Here is a 19619-nt window from a genome sequence, read left to right on the forward strand (position 1 = left end):
AATATACATAAATATTTTTCGGTGGTTATCTCAGAAGCAATTTAAGCTTCAGAGACTTGAGTCATGACAGGAAAGACCTTAGCCTATAAATTGCTGTCCGGATTGGCCACCTAGAATCTAGACTTGTACGTTGGAATCAGAATGTGCTGAGTAGCCAGTAGCTTTCACCTGTCACCAGACACATCCCGTTAATGGCAGGCGTTTAACACAAAGGCACGTAGCACCTCTCACCAAGGGACAGTCGTGTCATTTGGGGCATTCTTTTTCAGATAGAGAAACTAAGGCTTTGCACTGGTTTTACCTTTGCAAGCTGCAATGGGTGAGCTATCATCGCGACTTGGCTTATGGGCCTCTGGGCCCTGCGGGAGGCCAGTAAACAAGCCTTGAGCGCTGCCTTCCACGTGTCAGTTACGGACACTGCAGACATAGTGGTGAGAAGGCCCGTGAGTGCCCCCAGCCTCAGAGAACGTCTGTGCTGGGTAGGAGGAAACAGACAAGAGCACCCCAGCAAATAAATGCTTTACGATACCAGTAAGTGCTCTGAACAAAAGAAAATGTGGTGACCAGGGACGCTGCTTGGAGGAGGCGGCGTTTGCACTGGGAGCGGATTGATGCAATGAGTTTGAGTCTGTGTTGCAAAGCTCTGGGGGAAGACCCTTCCGAGCCAGAGGAGCAGCACAAGCAAACGTGTGCGAGAGATGAAGGGAAGTCAGTGGGACTGATGGACAGGATGTGCCCGCGCATCCTGTCCATCAGCCCTGATGTTTGCTAAATTGTTCTTGGTGACAGTAGTGGTTTCTCGTAAGCCTTTAAAACCTTTATGGCACTTCCGGGAGTTGCTTTTAAGTCGATCATTGCATTTGGTTGGATAGTGCTCGCCAAGTTGTACGTAGAGGTTACAAAGAATTCTGTAAGGAAAGATGAACCTTATCGTGGGCATAGCCCCTTCTGTGGGAGGTGTGTGGCACGGGGGTGCCCATTTCTGCTCCAGACAGCCCGTGCAGGTTGGTGGGGACAGGGGACATTGTGACCAGCCACCATAAACAGATTAGTTGGGTAAAGAGGGAACACAGGAACACCAACAGCTGGCCTGTTCCCTAAACAATCTTGCTGAACCCTCCTGCTTCCTTCTGTGTGCTGAGGAGTCCAGCCTTGGATGCCTGCTCATTGTGTCCGTGAACACCTCAAAAGTCACTTGTCACAAAGGGAAAATACCTCCCCCATGACACCTGCATCTACTTCTGAACCTTCTCGTCTCGGTTGCTGGCTGCAGCCTGGGCTCTGGCCCCTAAACTGGAATCTGGCAGGGTGTGTCCACCCCACGCCTTCTCTCTTCCCTTGGTGCCTTTGCCTCTGTAGTCCCCCTGTAGGTGGCCTTTCTCCCAGCCCCTCCCCCACTGACAAGGCTAATTCCATCCCTCTTCCAGGAAGCCGTCTCTGACCTCTGCCGAGCTGGACTCCTCTGTGAGTCTCAGCCTGTCCACTTGGCACACCGCACGTCATATTCTGGTCTGACCATGGCCTCCAAGAGGCTATGACCTCCTCATGGGCAGGGAGCATGTCATTGGCATCGTGCACCCACAGCTACCAGCACATAGTAGGCAGCGTCGATGGGCGGCTGAGCAGGCCCTCTTTGCAAGCTGTGATTTTAGCCTTTTGCTTGTTTTCATCAAAGGGACATTAGGGGAAGATTAATACAGAACATGGGCAACTGTTTTCTTCTTCATATCCTATGAATTTATTCGGATTCCTTGCATGAAGCAGCTATCAATTACTTTTAGAATGTTTTCGTGGTGACGTGTACATAACACTTAACTCTAATTTTAGCCATTTGTAAATGTACAGTTCAGTGGTATTGAGTATATTCACCTCGTGCGGCTGTCACCGGCATCCATCTCCGGAACTTTTAGCTCACCCCACACCGAAACTATGGACTTATTAAACAGACTCCCCATTTCTCCCTCCCCCAGCCCCGGAGAACCCCTATTCTACTTCCTGTCTCTGAATTTGACTACCTGAGATACCCTATCTAAGTGGAATCATACAGCATTTGTCTTTTTGTGTCTGGCTTATTTCATTTCATAATGTCCTCAAGGGGCATCCATGCTGAAGCATGTGCCAGAATCTCCTTCTTTTTAAGGCTGCATAATATTCCATTTTATGTACGTGCCATGTTTTGTTTATCCATTCATGCATTGATGATACTTTAGTTGTTTCCACCTTTGGCGATTGTGTGAATAATGCTGCTATGAACATGAGTATGTGCAAATATCTGTTTGAGTCTTATGTTTTCAGATATTTGGGGTATATGCCCAGAAGCGGGATTGCTAGATCATACGGTAAAATCACTTTTACAATTTAGAAACATTTTTAATGGTTCTGAAATGGTCATTTCAGTTCAAGCCAAAGGCCACCTTAAGATGGGAGGTGACGTAGAAATGCAGGCTGAAATTTCAGACTTTAGTTCTTGTGACCTGTGTGATGCTCGGTGGCATGAAGTGCTGTTTTTTCAAGTGTGCTTTTAATTTTTTTTACAGCATCAAGCTTCTAGCTGTGCAAGAACTACTTGACAGAGAGGCCCTGGAAAAGGTAAATATTTTACTCTTTCTACCACACATTCACAAACTTTGAGCAGAGGGCCACACACCAGAAAAATTCAACTCCTTGTCGCCAGAGATAGCACTTATTGCAAATCGGTCAGTTATTTCATATTCTTAACCATGCAAACTTTTCATCAAGACCCCCACATTGTTCATATGCCACTGACGCTTGCGAACCTGACCTCGCTTGGCGCTTCAGGGCTGTGTGGAAGCAGAGGCTTGCCCTGCTGTGGGCCCAGCTCCGAAGCAGGGTCCCTGTGCCTTGAGACGCCACACACTGGACGCCGCCCGTGTACCGGATTCTGTGCTGGCCACTCCGCTCAACCTCTGCATGTATGTGTCATTATCTGGGCAAACGGATGATAGAATTGAGACCCGGTGTGTTTACATAACTCGCCCAAAGAAAATGAACTAAGTGGCAGAGTAAGAAAGTGAACGCCATTGTGCCTTTTCTAGTTCAGAGGCAAGTTCACGAATTCGAGACTCTTTTTAGGTCCCTCCTGAGGATTGGGAAACTCCTCCCACCACAGACGAATGTTTTCACCACTCGCCGGAGGAGGTGACCTGGTGTGTCTCTGGCCCGCAGCTGGGATCCTTGGCCGATTGTGGGTTCGAGTTCTGTGTGCGAGGTGGGGTAGGCTCTATAAAGCGGGTTGGGCAGGGGCCAAGGGGGCCAGGCTCCCAAGTACCACGCATGGGCACCCCCAACTCATACTGAGCTGCTCCCCTGGGTAGCTCAGGACCCTCCCCAAGTATGTGACTTTGGGCATTAATTAGAATCTATCCCGTTAACAAAAAAGAACCTGGTTAGAGAGATGAGCACCAATTGCTATTATTTTATTTGTAGAATTTATTTTATTTGTCACTAAAGCAAATTAAGTTTTTAAGCACCAGGCCATGACGTGAGGGGAGGGAGGGACCTGAGCTCTGGCTCTGAATTTTAACATCCTGGCGGCCTCATTGCCGCCACAGGTAGAATGAGGACAGTGCTGCTGCCTGACCTCAGAGAAGCGACACGAGACCCCAGTGAGTTAGTGTAGTGGACGGGATTTCTAAATGCCAGAGCACGCGAGTCATAGTAATTCTTAATTGGTTATATTAATTCTTAATATGTACCCAGCCATCAAAGCATACTAGGGGCCAAGAGTTTATGAAGATTCTGGGTCTGGTCTTGAAATTTTAAAAATGTTACTTCTCTAAAAACAATCGTCTTGTCGGTATCCACTGCAGTTACCAGACAAAGCTGGTAAACACACGAAGCCCATGTACTTAGGTGTCTCCGTGTAATAAAAACACAGGCGCTGGAAATATCGACCAGGTCTTTGGAGCTGTGTTAATATCAGCTCTGAGAGGCCGCACAGTTAAGCCAACTTGGGGTTACTAACCGCTTGTGGGATCTCACGGAAGGAGGCTGCCATGGAACAGGGCTTGTCGTGTGGGGCTCAGACAGCCTGAGTCTGGAGCCCGCCCCCTCCTTCCTAAGCGGGTTATTTTGGGTCACTAATCCTCTTTGTGCTTCAGTTTCCTAGACTATAGAGTGGGAATCTTTATAATCCCTAGTCCGCAGAAGTTTTGAAAAAGATTAAGTAGACAGTTGATGTAAAAGACTTAATGCCATGTCAGGCGCTGAGTGATCCCCAAAAGTTAGCTGCTGCTCGTCTTACTTCCCCATCTTCCTCCCTCTTTCTGATGGCTTTGCACTGTTCCCCTATCTCCCTACATGGCCTGCCGACAGTTTTACAAGACGGTCTGAATGGGCACGGGGGCCAGCTGGGAGCCGAGTACACTCAGCTTCCGTCTTCCTTCTTTCGTGTGTGTGTGTGTTCATTCTTTCACTCACACTACGGGCCCTGGTTGAGCTTTCTAGTGCCAAGCAAGTAGCAAACATTTCCAGAAAAGGCCAGAAGGAACCAGTCGATAAGAGCCTGGGAGCCAATTGCATTTCGAGTGGCACATGGTCTATAACCTGGCACTTCTGTTCTTTGCACCAGTTTATAATAGCCTCATCCCCGGGGACAGGTTGGAGAACCAACAAGAAAAGTTCTTGGCAAACTGTAGACCTTTGCTACTCAAAGTATGGCCTGCAGAGCAGCAGCATCGGAAGCTCGTTAGAAATGCAGACTCTCAGCCCCGCCCCCCGGACCCCCTGAATCGGTGAGCATTGTAACAAGACCCCGGGTGACCCTCCTAAGAAGTGTCTGTTATCACCATCACTATGGATGAGTCCATCTTCAGGGAGAATCTGTAGGTGTCAGCTTTTTGCTTTTGTAACCAATTAAGTTCCTTATTTTTTTGCACCAAAAGAGAAGAAGGAAACATCATCATTGTACTTGTAAGAACCCAGTTTTTATCTTTAGTTTGCCGGCCTCTTCCTTTCATTAAGAAAATAGTCTTATTTAATAGGCAGAGCCAGCAAGAAAGGCCTCAGTTATACACACATCCTGCAAACTTCAAACCTCTTTGCCTGTCTTTGCGGCCAGACTTCGGATGGCAACACGCCTTTGGGCTTTGCGCTCACTGAACTGACATCCCACTTAGGTGGGACTGGTGACGTCCAGACAGACAGCCCCAACCGTGGGGACCTGCTCTTGCCTTTGTCTTATAAGAAGGAAGCTATTCTCAAGAGGTATTTTCCTCACAGGTGTAATTGCAGGTTATGTCCGACCAGTAACATATTCAAATGATGTAAACGTAGATAATATGAAATGCTACAAAGCAGCAGCAGTGTTTGGGAGTCTCCGAGACAATATGACTTCTAGTACTTTTTCTCCCTCACAATGGGCATTTTGTAGTGACTTTAGGATTTTAGTTTAAAGTTATCAGCCATTTGTCTGATGTGTACGTTCTCTGGTTTCGGGTAGCAAGCCCGTCCATTTCAGAAGAGCTGGGGCTCTCCTGGCTTCTGCAGCACACGGGCAGCTGTGGGGGGACCCTGTCGGGGGGAGCTGTGCACCCTGCTTCCACCAACCTCACCTCTGCTTGGCTGCTGGGCCCAGCAGGGGACCTTCCTTGGAGGCCTGTAGAACTGCTCTCGGGGTTCCTCTCCGCCTACAGCTCTGGGGTTCCTGTTTCTCGGTTGATCCTTGGGCTCATGGCAAAGGTGGGGAACTTCTGCTTTTCCTACTCTGTTCTCTGCTTCCTCGCTCCAGGGTCCATCGTGAGTCTGGGGGCCTCCGTGTTCTATCTGCCCTGCTCACCATCAAAACACGCTTTCTGGGGAGAGGTGGATGGTGCACACGTGGATGGACCCCCGCGTCCAATAGATCTGTAGGGTTCAAGGTTTTGTTTTTTTAACCTCTTTAAACACTCTTTGTCTTAATTCAGGTGTAATAGCTTAGAGTGGAGGTTGGGGGATGCTTGAGAGATGGGGTCTCTGAATTTCTCTTGTCTACTAACACTGTATAAAGCCATTTCCTAGAAAAGTGACAGCGATTTGTCGTTTATCTAAAAAATAAACTATAAACCACATAGTTAATCATCCTAAGTCTGTATACCAATTTCTTAAGTCTTTCTTTAAAAAGAAAAACTGTAGAACCGTGAGAAGATGATTTAACATGCTTAAATGTCAGGACGTGTGACCTTCCTCTGAAAAAGTGTTTTGCATTTGAGGGGCTTTTTTTGTCAAACATCCATTAGGTGCTGAGCGCAAGGCCTTGCTCTGAGAAGGAGGAGCACCAGCTGACGCTGTGCTCTTTGCTTTAAGAGTGAGACCGCTTTTGTTTTTCTCAGCTCGAGTCACACAGACTTGTTTCCCAGGCTTTATAAACAGGCCCACCTAATGCCTTTAAACGTGGCATTGCATGAAAGGAAATAAAAATATTGGTACAGCTTGATTTAGTAAGATTATTTTTCAATGACCTTTTCAAACAGCTTCCTGCAAAGCGGCACACAATAGTTTGTTTGGCCGTCATGTCCAGCTGGAGGTCACACTCCCCCTGGAAGGGCCAGAGCAATGGCAGACCCACCCCTAGGCCCGCCCGACTTATAGCCATTGTCTGTCCCACCCCCAGCTCTACCCTTGGCCTCTGCAGGTCGTGACTCAGCTGTCAATCACGAGCTGACTGCATCCATCCTCCGCCCTCTGGAACCCGGTCTCTGAGGGCGCATGGACTGGGCTCGAATCCACTCTGTCGTGTTCTAGCTGGGGGGCTTCTTGGGCAAGTTACTGACCAGCCTCAGTTTCTTTTTAACATTGGGGTGGGGGGGGGAGTGTCACAATGATACCTACTTCACTGGGATGTTTTTTTATGAGAATTAAGTGAGACAATGTACGAAATAAAAGAGATTATATATAGTAAGCGCCAGAATAATGTAGCGCATGCTTTCCCTAATTACCTTCTGCCGTCGTCGTCATCGTCATCCATATCTTACATCGTCACTGTTACTGATGTCCTTCTCCTCCTTCTCCGTTGAGAAGCCCAACCTGAGATTGATGTGTTCCCGTCAGAGGATGTTAAAGAAGGCGTTACCTGCCCCCTGCCCCATCTGCCAAGTCGTCTAATACGAGGTGCCTGCCAGTCTCCTGGGCCTGCTGCTGCTAGGTGTTCTCCCCAGAATTTCGCTTTGAAGTTCAGCTCTTAGTTTACTTTTCCCGCAGGTGGAGCAGGTGATCTCTGAGACCTGTTTTGGTGTTTTATGTGTGGGATAAAGTGGATACGTCTCTCCAGCAAGCGAGGGACAGTAGCAGGACAGGGACTCCTCCAGCCAAACCCTGGTGGCGAGCATCATTGGAATTAGAATAGCTTTGAGGTGTTTTCAGAAGGAAATAGGAGGTAAATAATTATCACATAGACGTGTGTGAATAACCTAAGGGTGCAGAGTGCTCGTGCCTGTAGTGGTGATGGCGTTTTGGGAACACACGTGCATATTCACAAGCCCTAGCTCTGTTGTGACATGTTTGGGGAGTGTTTTTCACTGTGATTTGGACTCCCAATTAATTTTGTTTGTGCGAGAGTTGAGCACTTACTCTGTGCCTAAATTGTACTACATACTAAGGGGGATAAAGTGATAAAAATACATTTGAATGGCTATATATATATAGGACCCCAGAATGTCAGAGCTAGGGGAGACTTTTCAGATCGTCAAATCAGCCCTGTCACTTTGCAGCCCATCTCCCAAGGTCTTCTCGACTGTGGGCATCAGCTTTAGCAGACTCTGTGGGTGCTTCTACCCCTGCCTATTCCAGAAGGGGGAGTAGGCTCAGAGGGGCGGTCCCTGGGCCCGGTGATGGAGGACTGACACCCAGGTCTTCTGACAGCGTGATGGATAGCGCAACAGACGTGGCCTAGTGGTGTTTGTCCCTCAGAACGTGGCTGGGGTTGGAGGAGGAGGCAGCAGGAGATCTGGACTCCAGATGTGGACACTGTCCTGGGAGCATCCAGGAGCGGACCTAGTGGTGGTGTGAGGGCTGCATGGCCTGCAAAGAGAGCTGACGAGGGACTCGTGGAAGGATGGGGAACGTGCAGCAGACGCCCCTTCGTGGAAAGACGGGGAACGTGCAGCAGACGCCCCTTCGTGGAAGGATGGGAACGTGCAGCAGATGCCCCTTCGTGGAAGGATGGAGAACGTGCAGCAGATGCCCCTTTGAGGAAGGATGGGCAACGTGCAGCAGATGCCCCTTTGTGAAGGCTCAGGGTCAAAATGAATTGCTTCAAAAATCTTAACTAAGAACTCAAAAATATCTTTAAAAAAGAGTAATCTGTATTTATTTTTAAATACCAGAATGAGATTTTTCAGCATCCTTGGTTTACTTTTTCTCACGTGCTTAGTCTGAGCTTAATTTGAATGCCGTCTCGAGTGGTCAGTGTTCATGTATCTGTTAGATTTTTTTTTAATGGGTTGAGCCAGCTTAGTGTCCGATCATGATTACACTCATTGTAATCCCATTCCTGGTGAAGTTCCTTTCAGCGGGCAGCTTGCTACCTTCCTTGAAGGGGCCAGTAAGCAGAAATGGGAGCCCCTGTGGAGCTCAGTCCCTTTTGGAGTCTGGCTCAGGCCCACGAGAGGCCACCACAGCCAACCGCTCACCAGCTCCACTGCACACTTGGGCCTCCACCTCCCCCACCCCCATGCTGGAAAGGGCTCTTGGCTGGGGTCCCCCAAGCACCTCAGCTGCCAGAAAATGGAGCATTTTGGTGAATTGTGGGCCAAGCTCCACAGCGCATTTGAAAAAAGAGAAGGTGCATTTTCTCCTTTTAAAAGCATCACAAGATGCCATGTATATTTAGGGGTTCCGATTACCTTTCTCTTTTTATGAAAAGCTCATATTTGAAGTGACCATAAAGTGGAACCCTCAGACAGGACTTTTAAAGTCCCTTCAGCTTTTCAGCTATCAAAGATAAGGGAATTAAACAATGAGGGACCATTTTAAATTTACGACATTAGCAAGGTTTCTAAAACAATAACATGCGATGTTGAAGTAGTCATAAAACCAGCGTCCCCATTCATTGCTGGGGAAGGGCGGTGACGACGCGCTGGCCTTTCGTAAGCTCTTGGGCAGCATAATTCATTAGCCTTTGAGATGCCCTTACCCTTTGACCTGTGACCCAGTTCCTGGGAGCTCATCTTAATGAAACGGTCCGTAAAAATGGAAAATACTAACCACGCTATACCATGCCTTATAGTCATGAATAACTGAAGGCAGTTCACTGCTCAGTGGGGCAGGAAGGGTTAAAATGATAATACCCATTAAAAATGATAAGTCTTTTAGCCTTGTAGAAATGCGTTATAATATTTACAGAAAGGCAGAAGAAGCAGTTGTACCTGCTGTAATTACAACACGTAAAAATGCACATTTATTCTTTCGGCCACTATTTATCGAGCACGTCCCTGCGTCAGGCAGTGTGCTGGACTGGAAGACATGAAAGTGACCGAGACAGCTGCCATTCCCACCCTCGTGTAGCTCACAGAACTGGTGAGGAAAATTAGCGATTATACTAATGCCTATTGAAAAACGACAGTGATAAGCACTGTGACAAAACAGAACAAGCTGTCTGGAGTGGAGCCCTCACCTAATGTCCTCATAGCATCGAGGAAATATGGAAAAGAAACACAATTAGGTCATTTTTTTTTTCATTTAAAATTTTCTTTATTATTAATTTAATATTCCTGGAATCAACTTTTTAAGTATCAGGTGAGAGCTACATGCCCTCACCCCAGAAAAACGTAAAAACACACACGCACCGATACGTCCCGGTGGATTTGCATATTCTCAGACCTTCTCTGTGGCACCCCTCCGGCTCATACATCTGGGCCCTGGTGAGAATGAGGTTCCTTTCCCTCGCCCAGAAATGCAGAAACATCTTCTCTCATCTACAAAATAGCGGCCTCGCGAGGAAGGTTTCCTCAGAGTTGGACAAATCGAGGCTTCCCTGTGGGACAGCGCCCAGGATCACTGGGGTCCTCCACGCAGTCGGGGTCCAGGTGGATTTCAGGCAGCATCACGTCCCATTGACACAGAGCATCCCTCCCGCTGCCTTTCCGTGGCCTATGGTGTGATCCCGTCTCCGCTATTCCGAGGGGACCCTCGGTTGACAGCGTCCCTGCACTCCCATCCCCCGCTCTTTCTTCCTGTAGCATCATCATTTCCTCCCCTGGTGACTGCGGACGTATTTAGGTCTCCCAAGATGCGTTACTACGTGTCCTCCTTTTTGCTGTTGTCCTATTTCTCCTCCTTCCTGTACTCGTAGATTTCTTGAATTTACGTAAATCCTCGCCCTCCACAGCCAGTCTTCATCCCTCCTCAGCTCCCCTTACCTCCTAGGAGTCCGGCCCCTGTCTCAGTTAATCTAAGAAATTATAGCTTGCCTGAGCCAATGTCTACTCTAACTCAAAGCATTTTTATTTTTAAAAATTTTGCTTTCTATCGTTGGAAATTATTACGAAATAATTTTACATAGAACTGTAACATTTTATTTGTAGTTATCCTTTTTTTTTTGGTAATTTCTATAGACCTATTTCTGTTTTTATGATGAATACATAATGAACTGATGTGGAGATCTTTTTCTTTTAACTTTGAAGCCATTTTGATACAATGCTATGAATTTAGGAGTGGGGACAAGGAAAGAAACCATGCCTGGGACTTCTTTTTCTCGGTTAGCAGCATTGCTGGAGTCTGAATCAACTGTTGTCTTCTACTCGTGATGGTTGTCCTTGGTGTTTGATTACTTTGTCTTCATACTCTAAAAGCTGTGTTACTTATTAGTCTCCTGAGTCTAGATGTATAGAGGAAAAAAAGAGGAATCTTACAATAGCCATTTGGATTGCAAGCTCAGATGGAGACCGTGGCGAGTCTTATAATAAGAGCAGAAAGATCATTTTGTCCATTCAGGCTTCAGGGTCAAGGGGACCAGGAAGAATCACCTCTCTCCACGCTCGCTGAGAATCTTATTACCATCAAGTCGAGAGAATTTTGCTGGCCTCTGCTGGTAGCTCATAAATGATGGGCTGGTCTTCTGAACATGTCAAGCCCATGATTTAAACATCACGTGTCCATGTTAAAACTTTTCCTATGCTGACTCCCTTTATCCTGGAAACGCCCCCTTTCCTCTTTGAGAGGCCATCTGGAGGTTCCAGTTCTGGAAATGGCAGAGCAGCTTCTATCAGAATAATCTTCCCTCAAATAATTATAACTCTGGGTAAAATGCAGACAACTATTTGAAGGCACGTAAGGGCAACCCAAAGTAAGCAGAGACTGTAGAGGCGTCAACCCTCAAAAGAAGGGGCCAGCCCTGGGTGAGATCTGTACGCTTTTCCCCCGATGGAAGTCCGCAGTCTATGTGGGCTGTTAGAGCGAGCCAGGAAGTCACAAATATTCTCTCTTTTCTTGGATCGTCTGCCTCAAGCTTTCTCATTTCTTGTTGAGCTTTTCAAAGAACTTTCGGTTTTATTGCTTTTCTCTCTTTTCCTCCCTCTATTTTAGTCATTTCTGCTCTAATCTTTTTTGTTTCTTTCTCCTATTTTCGGTTCAGTGTGTCCTTCTTTTTCCGGTATCTTAAAGTGAAAGCTTAGGTTATTGATTTGAGATCTTTCTTCTGTACTAATAGAAGCATCTACAGCTATAAATTTCCCCCTAAGCACTGCTTTAGCTGGATAGCATGAGTATTGGTATGTTACATCTTCCTTTTCATTCATCTCAAAATGTTTCTAGATTTTCCTTGTGGTTTCTTCTTTAACCCAATGGTTATGTACAAGTGAGTTGTTTCATTTCCACTTATTTATAAATTTCCCCAAATTCTTTCTGTTATTGATTTCTAATTTTATTCCATCCTATTGTGGTCAGAGAATACTCTTTGACTTCCATCCTTTTAAATGTACTGAGGCTTGTTTCAGGGATTAGCATATGGTCTAGTCTGGAGAATGTTCCACGTGCACTTGAAAATAATGTGTATTCTGTTGTTGGGTGGAGTATTCCATAAATGTCTATTGTTTATATTGTTAAGTCTTTTATGTCTTGTTATCTTCTGTTTAGTTGTTTTACCCATTACCGAGAGTGTGGTATTGAAGCCTCCAGTTATTGTTGTTAAATTGTCTGTTTCCTCCTTTAACTCTGTAAGTTTTTGCTTTATGCCTCCTGGAGCTGTGTTACTAAGCACATATATGTTCATAATGGTTATGTATTTCTGATTTATCGACCCTTATTAGAAAATATCCCTCTTCTAGGAACCCCTTTTGTTTTAAAGTCTGGTTTTCTTTGATATCAGTGTGGCCATTCCAGCTTCCTTAGGGTTGCTGTCATGATAAATCTTTTTCCATCCTTTTACTTGCAACCTTCTTATTTCTTCGAGTCTTGAGTGTATCTCCTCTACACAGCGTGTAGTTGGATATTGTTTCTTACTCAGTTCGACAGTCTCTACCTTTCGATTGGGTTATTTAACCCGTTCACATTTAGTGTTATTATCCATATGGTTGGATTTACGTCTGCCATTTTACTTCTGGTTTTCTGTGTCATTTTTTGGTTCCTCTTTTCCTCTTTTGCTCCTTCCTTTGCATTAAGTGAATATTTTCTAATGTATCATTTTCATTTCCTTAATGATTGTTTTCACTATGCTTTTTGAATTATCTTCTTAGCAGTCGCTCTAGCGTTTACCATATATATCTTAATTTACCAGATTTATACTAACTTAAATTTCAGGGAGACATTCACCCCTATGGAGTCGTGTTACCTTTCTCTCCCTTGTGAGCTGTCGTCACACGCATTACATCTCGCTGTGCTGCAGACCCAGTGATACATTGTTATCATCATTACTTTATACACTTCCATGTCTTTTGAAGAAGATGAGAGAGCAAGTATAAATGTATAGAGTTAGCTACATGAATCATCTTATTTACTATTTCCGGTTTTCTTCATTTGTTTTGTGGATTCAAGTTACCATTTGGCCTCATTTCTTTATTCCAGGACATTTTCCTTCCTACTCGGCTCCTTTGTGCTGTTGTCATCTATATCACATTACGTTACAGGCCCAGCGATAGAACTGTATACGTGTCGTTTTATACAACATGGATAGAAGAGGAAAATGTGCGCTTACACTGTCTTTTGTAAACCCATCATTCCCCTTACGGGTTCTCTCCCTTCCTTCATGAGGATTCCAGCTGGTCTAGCGTCACTTGCTTTCAGCCTAAAGAACTTTAAAAACTATTTCTCGGAAGGAGGGTCTGCCAGCAACAAATTCTTGCTGTTTCGTTTGTTGGAGAATGTATTTTATCTTCATTTTTGAAAGATGGTTTTTCTGGATTTAAGACTCTCGGTTGGCAGCACTTTGAATGTACCATTTCATTGCCTTCTGGCCTCCATTGTTTTCGATAAACATTCAGCTGTTGATCTTCGGGGGAAGACTTTTGAGAGCTGGCTGTATTACTGGGCATTATGTTTGCCGAAGGAGCATTTTATTTATTGGGTTTCTGAAGAGCAGTTCATACTTACTCAGTGTTCCCAAAGCGGATTCCACTTTAGTGATGCAATTTCATTTGTTTGAGGAGACTTCGAAGGCATTATCTACATTCCAATAAAACATTTCACATGGTTTTGGCAAAGGGAGAACGAAAAGGAGATGGCATGATGATATTCTAGTAAGACCAGAGACTTTGTCGTAAGAAATACCTGAGTTTGATTCTCAAATTATAGGTTATGAAATCAATTTAGTAAATTACAACCAGCGTTTGTTTATATATACTATATACATATAAACCTTATATGCATACAGATGGATGGCTGGATGGATGGATGGATGGATGGATATTTGTTTATATATACTGTATACATATATACCTCATATGCATACAGATAGATGGATGGATGGATGGATGGATGAGTGGATAGATAGATGAGTGATAGATGGACATATACGTACATGCATACATACAAAGTTGGTAGGCAGATATATACATCAGATTGCCAGATAAAAATTATTTATTGCTATGAGTCATGGTCAAAAATGTTTCATATCTACTGTCCTAGACCATTTATTGGATTGGGAGAGGGGGAGGGGGCTTGCTCTGGGGCTTTTCCAGGACTGGAAAGGCTCTGCTTGTCCTTGGTTATATCCTAAGCACTTTTCCCATCTGTTTCATTAGTCTTCTGACCGTTTTGCTTTTCAATAGAAAGAAAATGTGCTGAATTCATTGCATTCTCTTTAAAATTGTTGCACATAGTCACCGCCTAATACAGACATCTGCATAACCTTGGTGACACAAGTTACATGCAATTTCCTGTCTTGTTTGGTCCACATCAAATGCTTCTCTTATCAGGAAATGCTGACAATTAGTTGGTACTCAGAGAACTTTCAATTCACGTTTTTAGAGAATTCCGAGACTTTTCATGAATGATTCATTCATTTCTTGAGAGCATGACTTTGTATTCAGCAAAGTTTGGGCTAATGTGTCATTTTAAATGAAACAGAAGGGCAGGCAGGTAAAATCGTTTGGATCGGTTGCTAAAAATATCAGCTGCTGATGTTCTTAGCAGGTAAGAGTATCCTGATCGAGCTGGTCATTAAGGCTTGCTCTGACACAATTAATTTAATGGAGAGATCTATCAAACTGTTACCTACCCATTTAGAATGAGTAATTCCTACAGGTGAAAATATTGTTTGGGCAGCATCGAAGTGATGATTTGGGGCCTTAATGAGATTCTAAACTTCTGGGAAAGCATCCAACCTGCTTTCAGAGATTTTGATCTATCTTCATAGAAATGAAGAAAGGTGTACCAACATTCTTTATGAATGTAATCCAAGACTCCTTTCTAGATCCTAGACTTAGTTTCCCTATGACATTCTATGGGTCCACAGGTCCATGCAGCAGCCGTTGCTCCACCAAACTCTTGTCCATGAAAAACAGACTCATTTTCACATGCAGAATTAATCGGGTGGGAAAAAACAGCCAGGGAGAACAAAGCAGCCCCCCATGTATGGGTTCCTCTAAAATTACCCGCCTTCCTCGTCATCTGCCAGTGGCTTCCTACGCAAGTGGCCAGTCAAGGGATTTACTTAAGTGGCACTATAGAGTCATGATTGGACCTCAACCTTTGCACCAGCTCCTGGGAGAACATTAAAGCCTCTGCCCCCAGATTATAAAATTGCGAGACTGCAGTTTTTTGTTATTGCTAATCTTCTCCATCAGGCAAGCTTGGTCTTCCCTCCTGGTCTCCACCTGCCTGAGACCCTGGTTGAGGAATAAACTGCTTGATATCGATTGTTCACTTTGCTTCTCATTACCCAGACTTCCTTATTAGGCACTGAGTTTGGGTGGCTGTATTTGTGAGTAAGAGGGAAGAAGAAACAAGTATTTTTAGGTGTCATTTCAGGATGGAGCAGGGACATTTTTCTATGTTGTTTTTGGTGCTTAATTTATTTAGTAAAAGCTTTTATTTATGAAAAGGAAATTAAGTTATTGCGTGTGTGTGTACACACACACACACACATGCACATCTTCTACACGAATAAAGTTCAAGCCAATTAATTAGTATTTATACTATCGCTAGAAGTGAAATTTCAAGAAAATTTGAAAGCAGAGAAAAAATGAAAACACATAACATTACTATTCGGTCTCTGTAATTTTGTTGTTCAGTTCCTCGTTTATATCATCACCAGAGTAAGTCCTTGAACATGCAAGTTTGATCATATTACTCCCCTCCTTGCAGCTGCTTGGGTAGGAAGCTGAGTGGCATAATGGGGTCAGGTAGGCAGGGATTTGGGTCCCGGTTCAGCCGCTTGCTCTCCGGGTGATCTTAATCCCTCCAGCCCCATGTCTCTCATTTCTCAAGCCAGGATAATGCCTGTGTCGCAGAGCCCCGCCGTGAAGCACATCAGGCAGCGTGTGTAAAGAGCCTGCAGTAATACTTGGCTCGTGGTGAGCCTTCTAGTAAATGAGCGCTGCTCTGGTTCTGATTCATTGATACGGGGCTCTCTTCCTGTGCCGTGGGCACTGCCATGGCATCCACGACGTGGCCCTTGCCTCATGTGTAACTTGATATTTTCGCACCTCTCTTCTCTCTGTCCTGTTTGCTTTCCATCCACCCACTTCCAGTATGTTCGCAGCCTGAAAACCTGCGAAACTAACACCAGGCTATGCGGCTATTTTTAAGTGCCTCTGGCCAAAGCCGTAATGGAAAGGGAGGTTGACTCAAAGACAGTTTGGGGGATTGGCGATCCAGGTCTCCCATTAGCACAGAAAATTCAGAACCAACGAGTCTCTGGATGTTCACCAAAATGAGAATGCTGTTTCGGGAACCGCTACCTATAGTTCCTGCCGCCATCAAGTGTCTGGTAATGAAAAATTCCAGGTCTCTCCATCCCTTGCTGCCCACACAGAAAAGAACAATCGAATCTATGTAGTTTGCTTAGACATAAAGCAAAGAAATATTCAGGCTTTAAAGATTAGGATTTGGCGTAATGCAAATCAAAATAAAATGTCACGAATCAGTAGTGCTTTCACCCATGGCTCTGAAGTCTTTATTTTTATGATTATTGCTGCGGAGGAAGTCAGGCTGCACAAACACCATTTAGAATAGTGGAAGGCTGGCGTTTTATAAGAAAAATGGCAACTACAGCGATTTCCCTGAGGGTCTGTAAGCACTAATTCTGTTTAATGTGACGGTTCCTAAATACTCTTGGTTCTTCACAGAAACGCTTATGGAAAGTGCTGGGAACTTTGCCATCTAGAGTGAAGCCTAAGAGTGAACTAATGTTCATGGGCTGAGAAAATCTGTCTCTGGGGTTTAAAAAACATATAGGTGTTTGCATGAGAGGGTCAGGGTGGGCGCTAATGTAAACTGCTGGCGTTGGCTGCTCCTAAATTATTTCCTTTGGATTTAAGTACCTCAATAATCGTTTCCTACCCCATTGTGTTGGCTTCTGTCTCCTCCCCGTCCCTGCCCTTTCTGCTGTCATATCTGAAACCTCATGGGGAAAAATGCTCTTATTAATAAATTGTACCGTTTACAGACAGTTTTTCCCCTGTCTGTACCTGTCTCACCTATTGATCGAGCTTGTTTACCTGAAAATATCAAAGAGGGAAGAAGACTCAAAAAAGGAAGCTCTATGTACAGTTGGCTAAGTCATCATGGTTTGTCTTAGGAAATAAGTTATCATCATCGCCTTACAAGCTCGAGGCAGCCTGTTTGCTTACAAGTAAGATGTAACATCTATGGTTGACACTTACTGTTGAATGTTTTGTTCAGTACTTCATTAGAAAACACCGAATGAAAGTCTGCCTTCTCAGCCTTCAGCGCTGGCATGTTTCTCAAGCGATGTAAAAACATTAGAATCCACAGAATGGCACGCTTGGTGCCAGCCATGGTGTGGCTGCCCCGCGTTTCTGCTCCGATTGGGGTGCTTTGCCCTGCCGACAACTTTTCTCCACTCTCCGAAAATAGCCACAAAATCCTCCAAAACTCATTGCTATTTTCAGATCTGCTTCCACTTAGAATAATTAGTTTCAATCATTACGCACAAGTTTAGTGCCTAATTACGGAAGAAGTGCTAGTTTTATTTGCCCCGAAACTGTCTTTTTTGAGCTTCAGAAAAGCTACATTCTAAAAATTACTGGGCTGTCCGCTCTTCTTCTAGGTGCTCAGTAGTCATGTGGAAAGAAGGCTGGAATTAACTCTGTCTAGAGGCGGTGTCCCTAAGGGTGGCCCTGATTCCCTACCCCCCCGCCTAAGGGACAGTGGGAGGGACGTCACAGCTGTAGCATCGGGTGTTTGTTGAATGAAAAGATTGGTTCTTCTGCTTTATCCTAAACACTGAATCCATTGCCTAAGTCATTTTTTTTTTTTATGATTGACATAAAATTCACATATTATAAAATTAACCATTTTAGAGTCCATTTGAAAGCAAATAATTCTGCGGTATTCAGTCCCTTTACAGAGTAGTTCTACCCTCACCTCTATCTAGTTCCAAGACGTTTCCATCCTCCGTAGACAAGCCAGGACCTACCTACCAAGCCTGCCTTCCCTCTCCTCCGCCCCCAGCACCCGCGGCCACCAGCCTACGTTCCGTCTCTATGGATTTGCCTACTCTGGTGTTTCAGATCAGCGGAGCCCTGGAACGTGCAGCCTTCGGGGTCTGGCTCCTTCACGCAGTGCGATGTTTCAAGGCGCATCCGCGTCGCAGCAGGTGTGAGCACTTCGTTGCCCTTAGTGGCTCGGAGCCGTTTCCTGGTGTGGACACAACGCGGCGCACATCGTTTATCCATTCGTGGTTCCCTCTCTCGAGTCTTATGAATAGGGCTGCTGTGAACATTCACATACTGGCATTTGTCTGAGGACTGATTTTCAGTTCTTTTGAGCCAATTTGCTTATTTCCCAATTATCTCTCCCGTCCGCCCGCCGCTCCCCGCGTCATGCCTCCCTCGTCGCCTCCTGCGTCACGTAACCGGTGTGTCCGCAGCCGCGCCAGCCCCGCTCCGGCCCGCGCTCTACTCCGAAGCCCTGCGGCCTCTCCACGGGGCAGAGCTACGGCTCGCGCCCTTCACCGACTTCAGCATCGCTCGTAGGAGAAGGAGCAAAGTCCTCTCGGGGCACCAGGGCCCGCACGGCCAGGTCGCTGACCGTCCCTTTAAGCTCACGTCACCCTCCTGCCTCTCACTATCTGTGCTGCAGCCACCTTGACCTTTCTGCCCTACAGACTCGCCACGCTCTGTCCCACTGTGGGACCTGTGCACCTGCTGTCCCCGCCGTCTGCATTACTCTCGTTCCCTCTGCCTAATTAACGCCCTCTCATCCTCAAGTTCTGAAGTCAAGCATCGCCTCTTCCGGGAAGCCTGCCCCGCTTCAGTCAGACGCCCCAGCGTCTCGGATGCCACAGTCTCCCGGACCCGGTCCTTCCTAGCACAAGTGCCACTGCAGCTGTACTTGTGCAGGACTCTTTGATTAGTGACTGTGCCTGCAGGACAGAGAAGGCAGAGCGTGGGTTCCAGAGCCCGACTGCCTGGGTTTCAGGGCTGGCTCTGTGCCTTATTGGCTGTGCGATCTTGGGCAAGTTAATCACCCTCTCTGTGCCTCTGTCTCCTCATCCGTCCAATGAGGGTCATCACGACACCGACGTTAGAAGGCTGTCGTGAGAGTGAAATGAATTCATACGTGTTAAGTACCTGGCACTAGAATGACCTCAATAAAAGTATTGTTACTATAATTTAAAAAGAATCAGCTGTGTCTCCATCTCCACCGCCCCCCTCACCCCATGCTTCTCATCCCCAGACCGCAAGCCCTTGCAAAAAAAAAAAAAAAAAAAGTTTTGATTGCCCTCGAAAGGTTTTTTCCTCCCCTTTGCTTATTTTTAACCGCCTTGTTTAGGAAACGTGACGAGTCACTTTTGGAAGCACGGAGGAGAGGCTAACAGAACCGGCAGCGGTCTGTTGACAGGGGTGTCGCTACCCTCGTCCCTGTGAAAACAGCTAATGATTAGCCGATCGCGGGGGCTGAGGAAATGTCTCCGTATTTGCGTTCTGTCTTCCTCAGCGTGATGAGAATGTTTGCCCAAGGACGGACAGTCATCCAGAATATTTTTCAGGTCCCCGTGGAAA

At 45.7% G+C, this 19619-nt stretch overlaps 1 protein-coding gene across 1 annotated transcript in view; it reads left to right on the forward strand.

The window, feature by feature from the left end:
* EEPD1 (endonuclease/exonuclease/phosphatase family domain containing 1) overlaps positions 1-19619 on the forward strand; it is an 88794-nt gene that overhangs the window by 51211 nt on the left and 17964 nt on the right. Inside the window, exon 3 of the mRNA XM_006912063.3 lies at positions 2538-2589. Within this exon, the coding sequence (XP_006912125.1) occupies positions 2538-2589 (52 nt within the window). The remainder of the gene's footprint in view (positions 1-2537; positions 2590-19619) is intronic.

Source organism: Pteropus alecto, unplaced genomic scaffold (assembly GCF_000325575.1).
Source record: "Pteropus alecto unplaced genomic scaffold, ASM32557v1 scaffold21, whole genome shotgun sequence".
In the NCBI taxonomy this organism is placed as follows: Eukaryota; Metazoa; Chordata; class Mammalia; order Chiroptera; family Pteropodidae; genus Pteropus; species Pteropus alecto.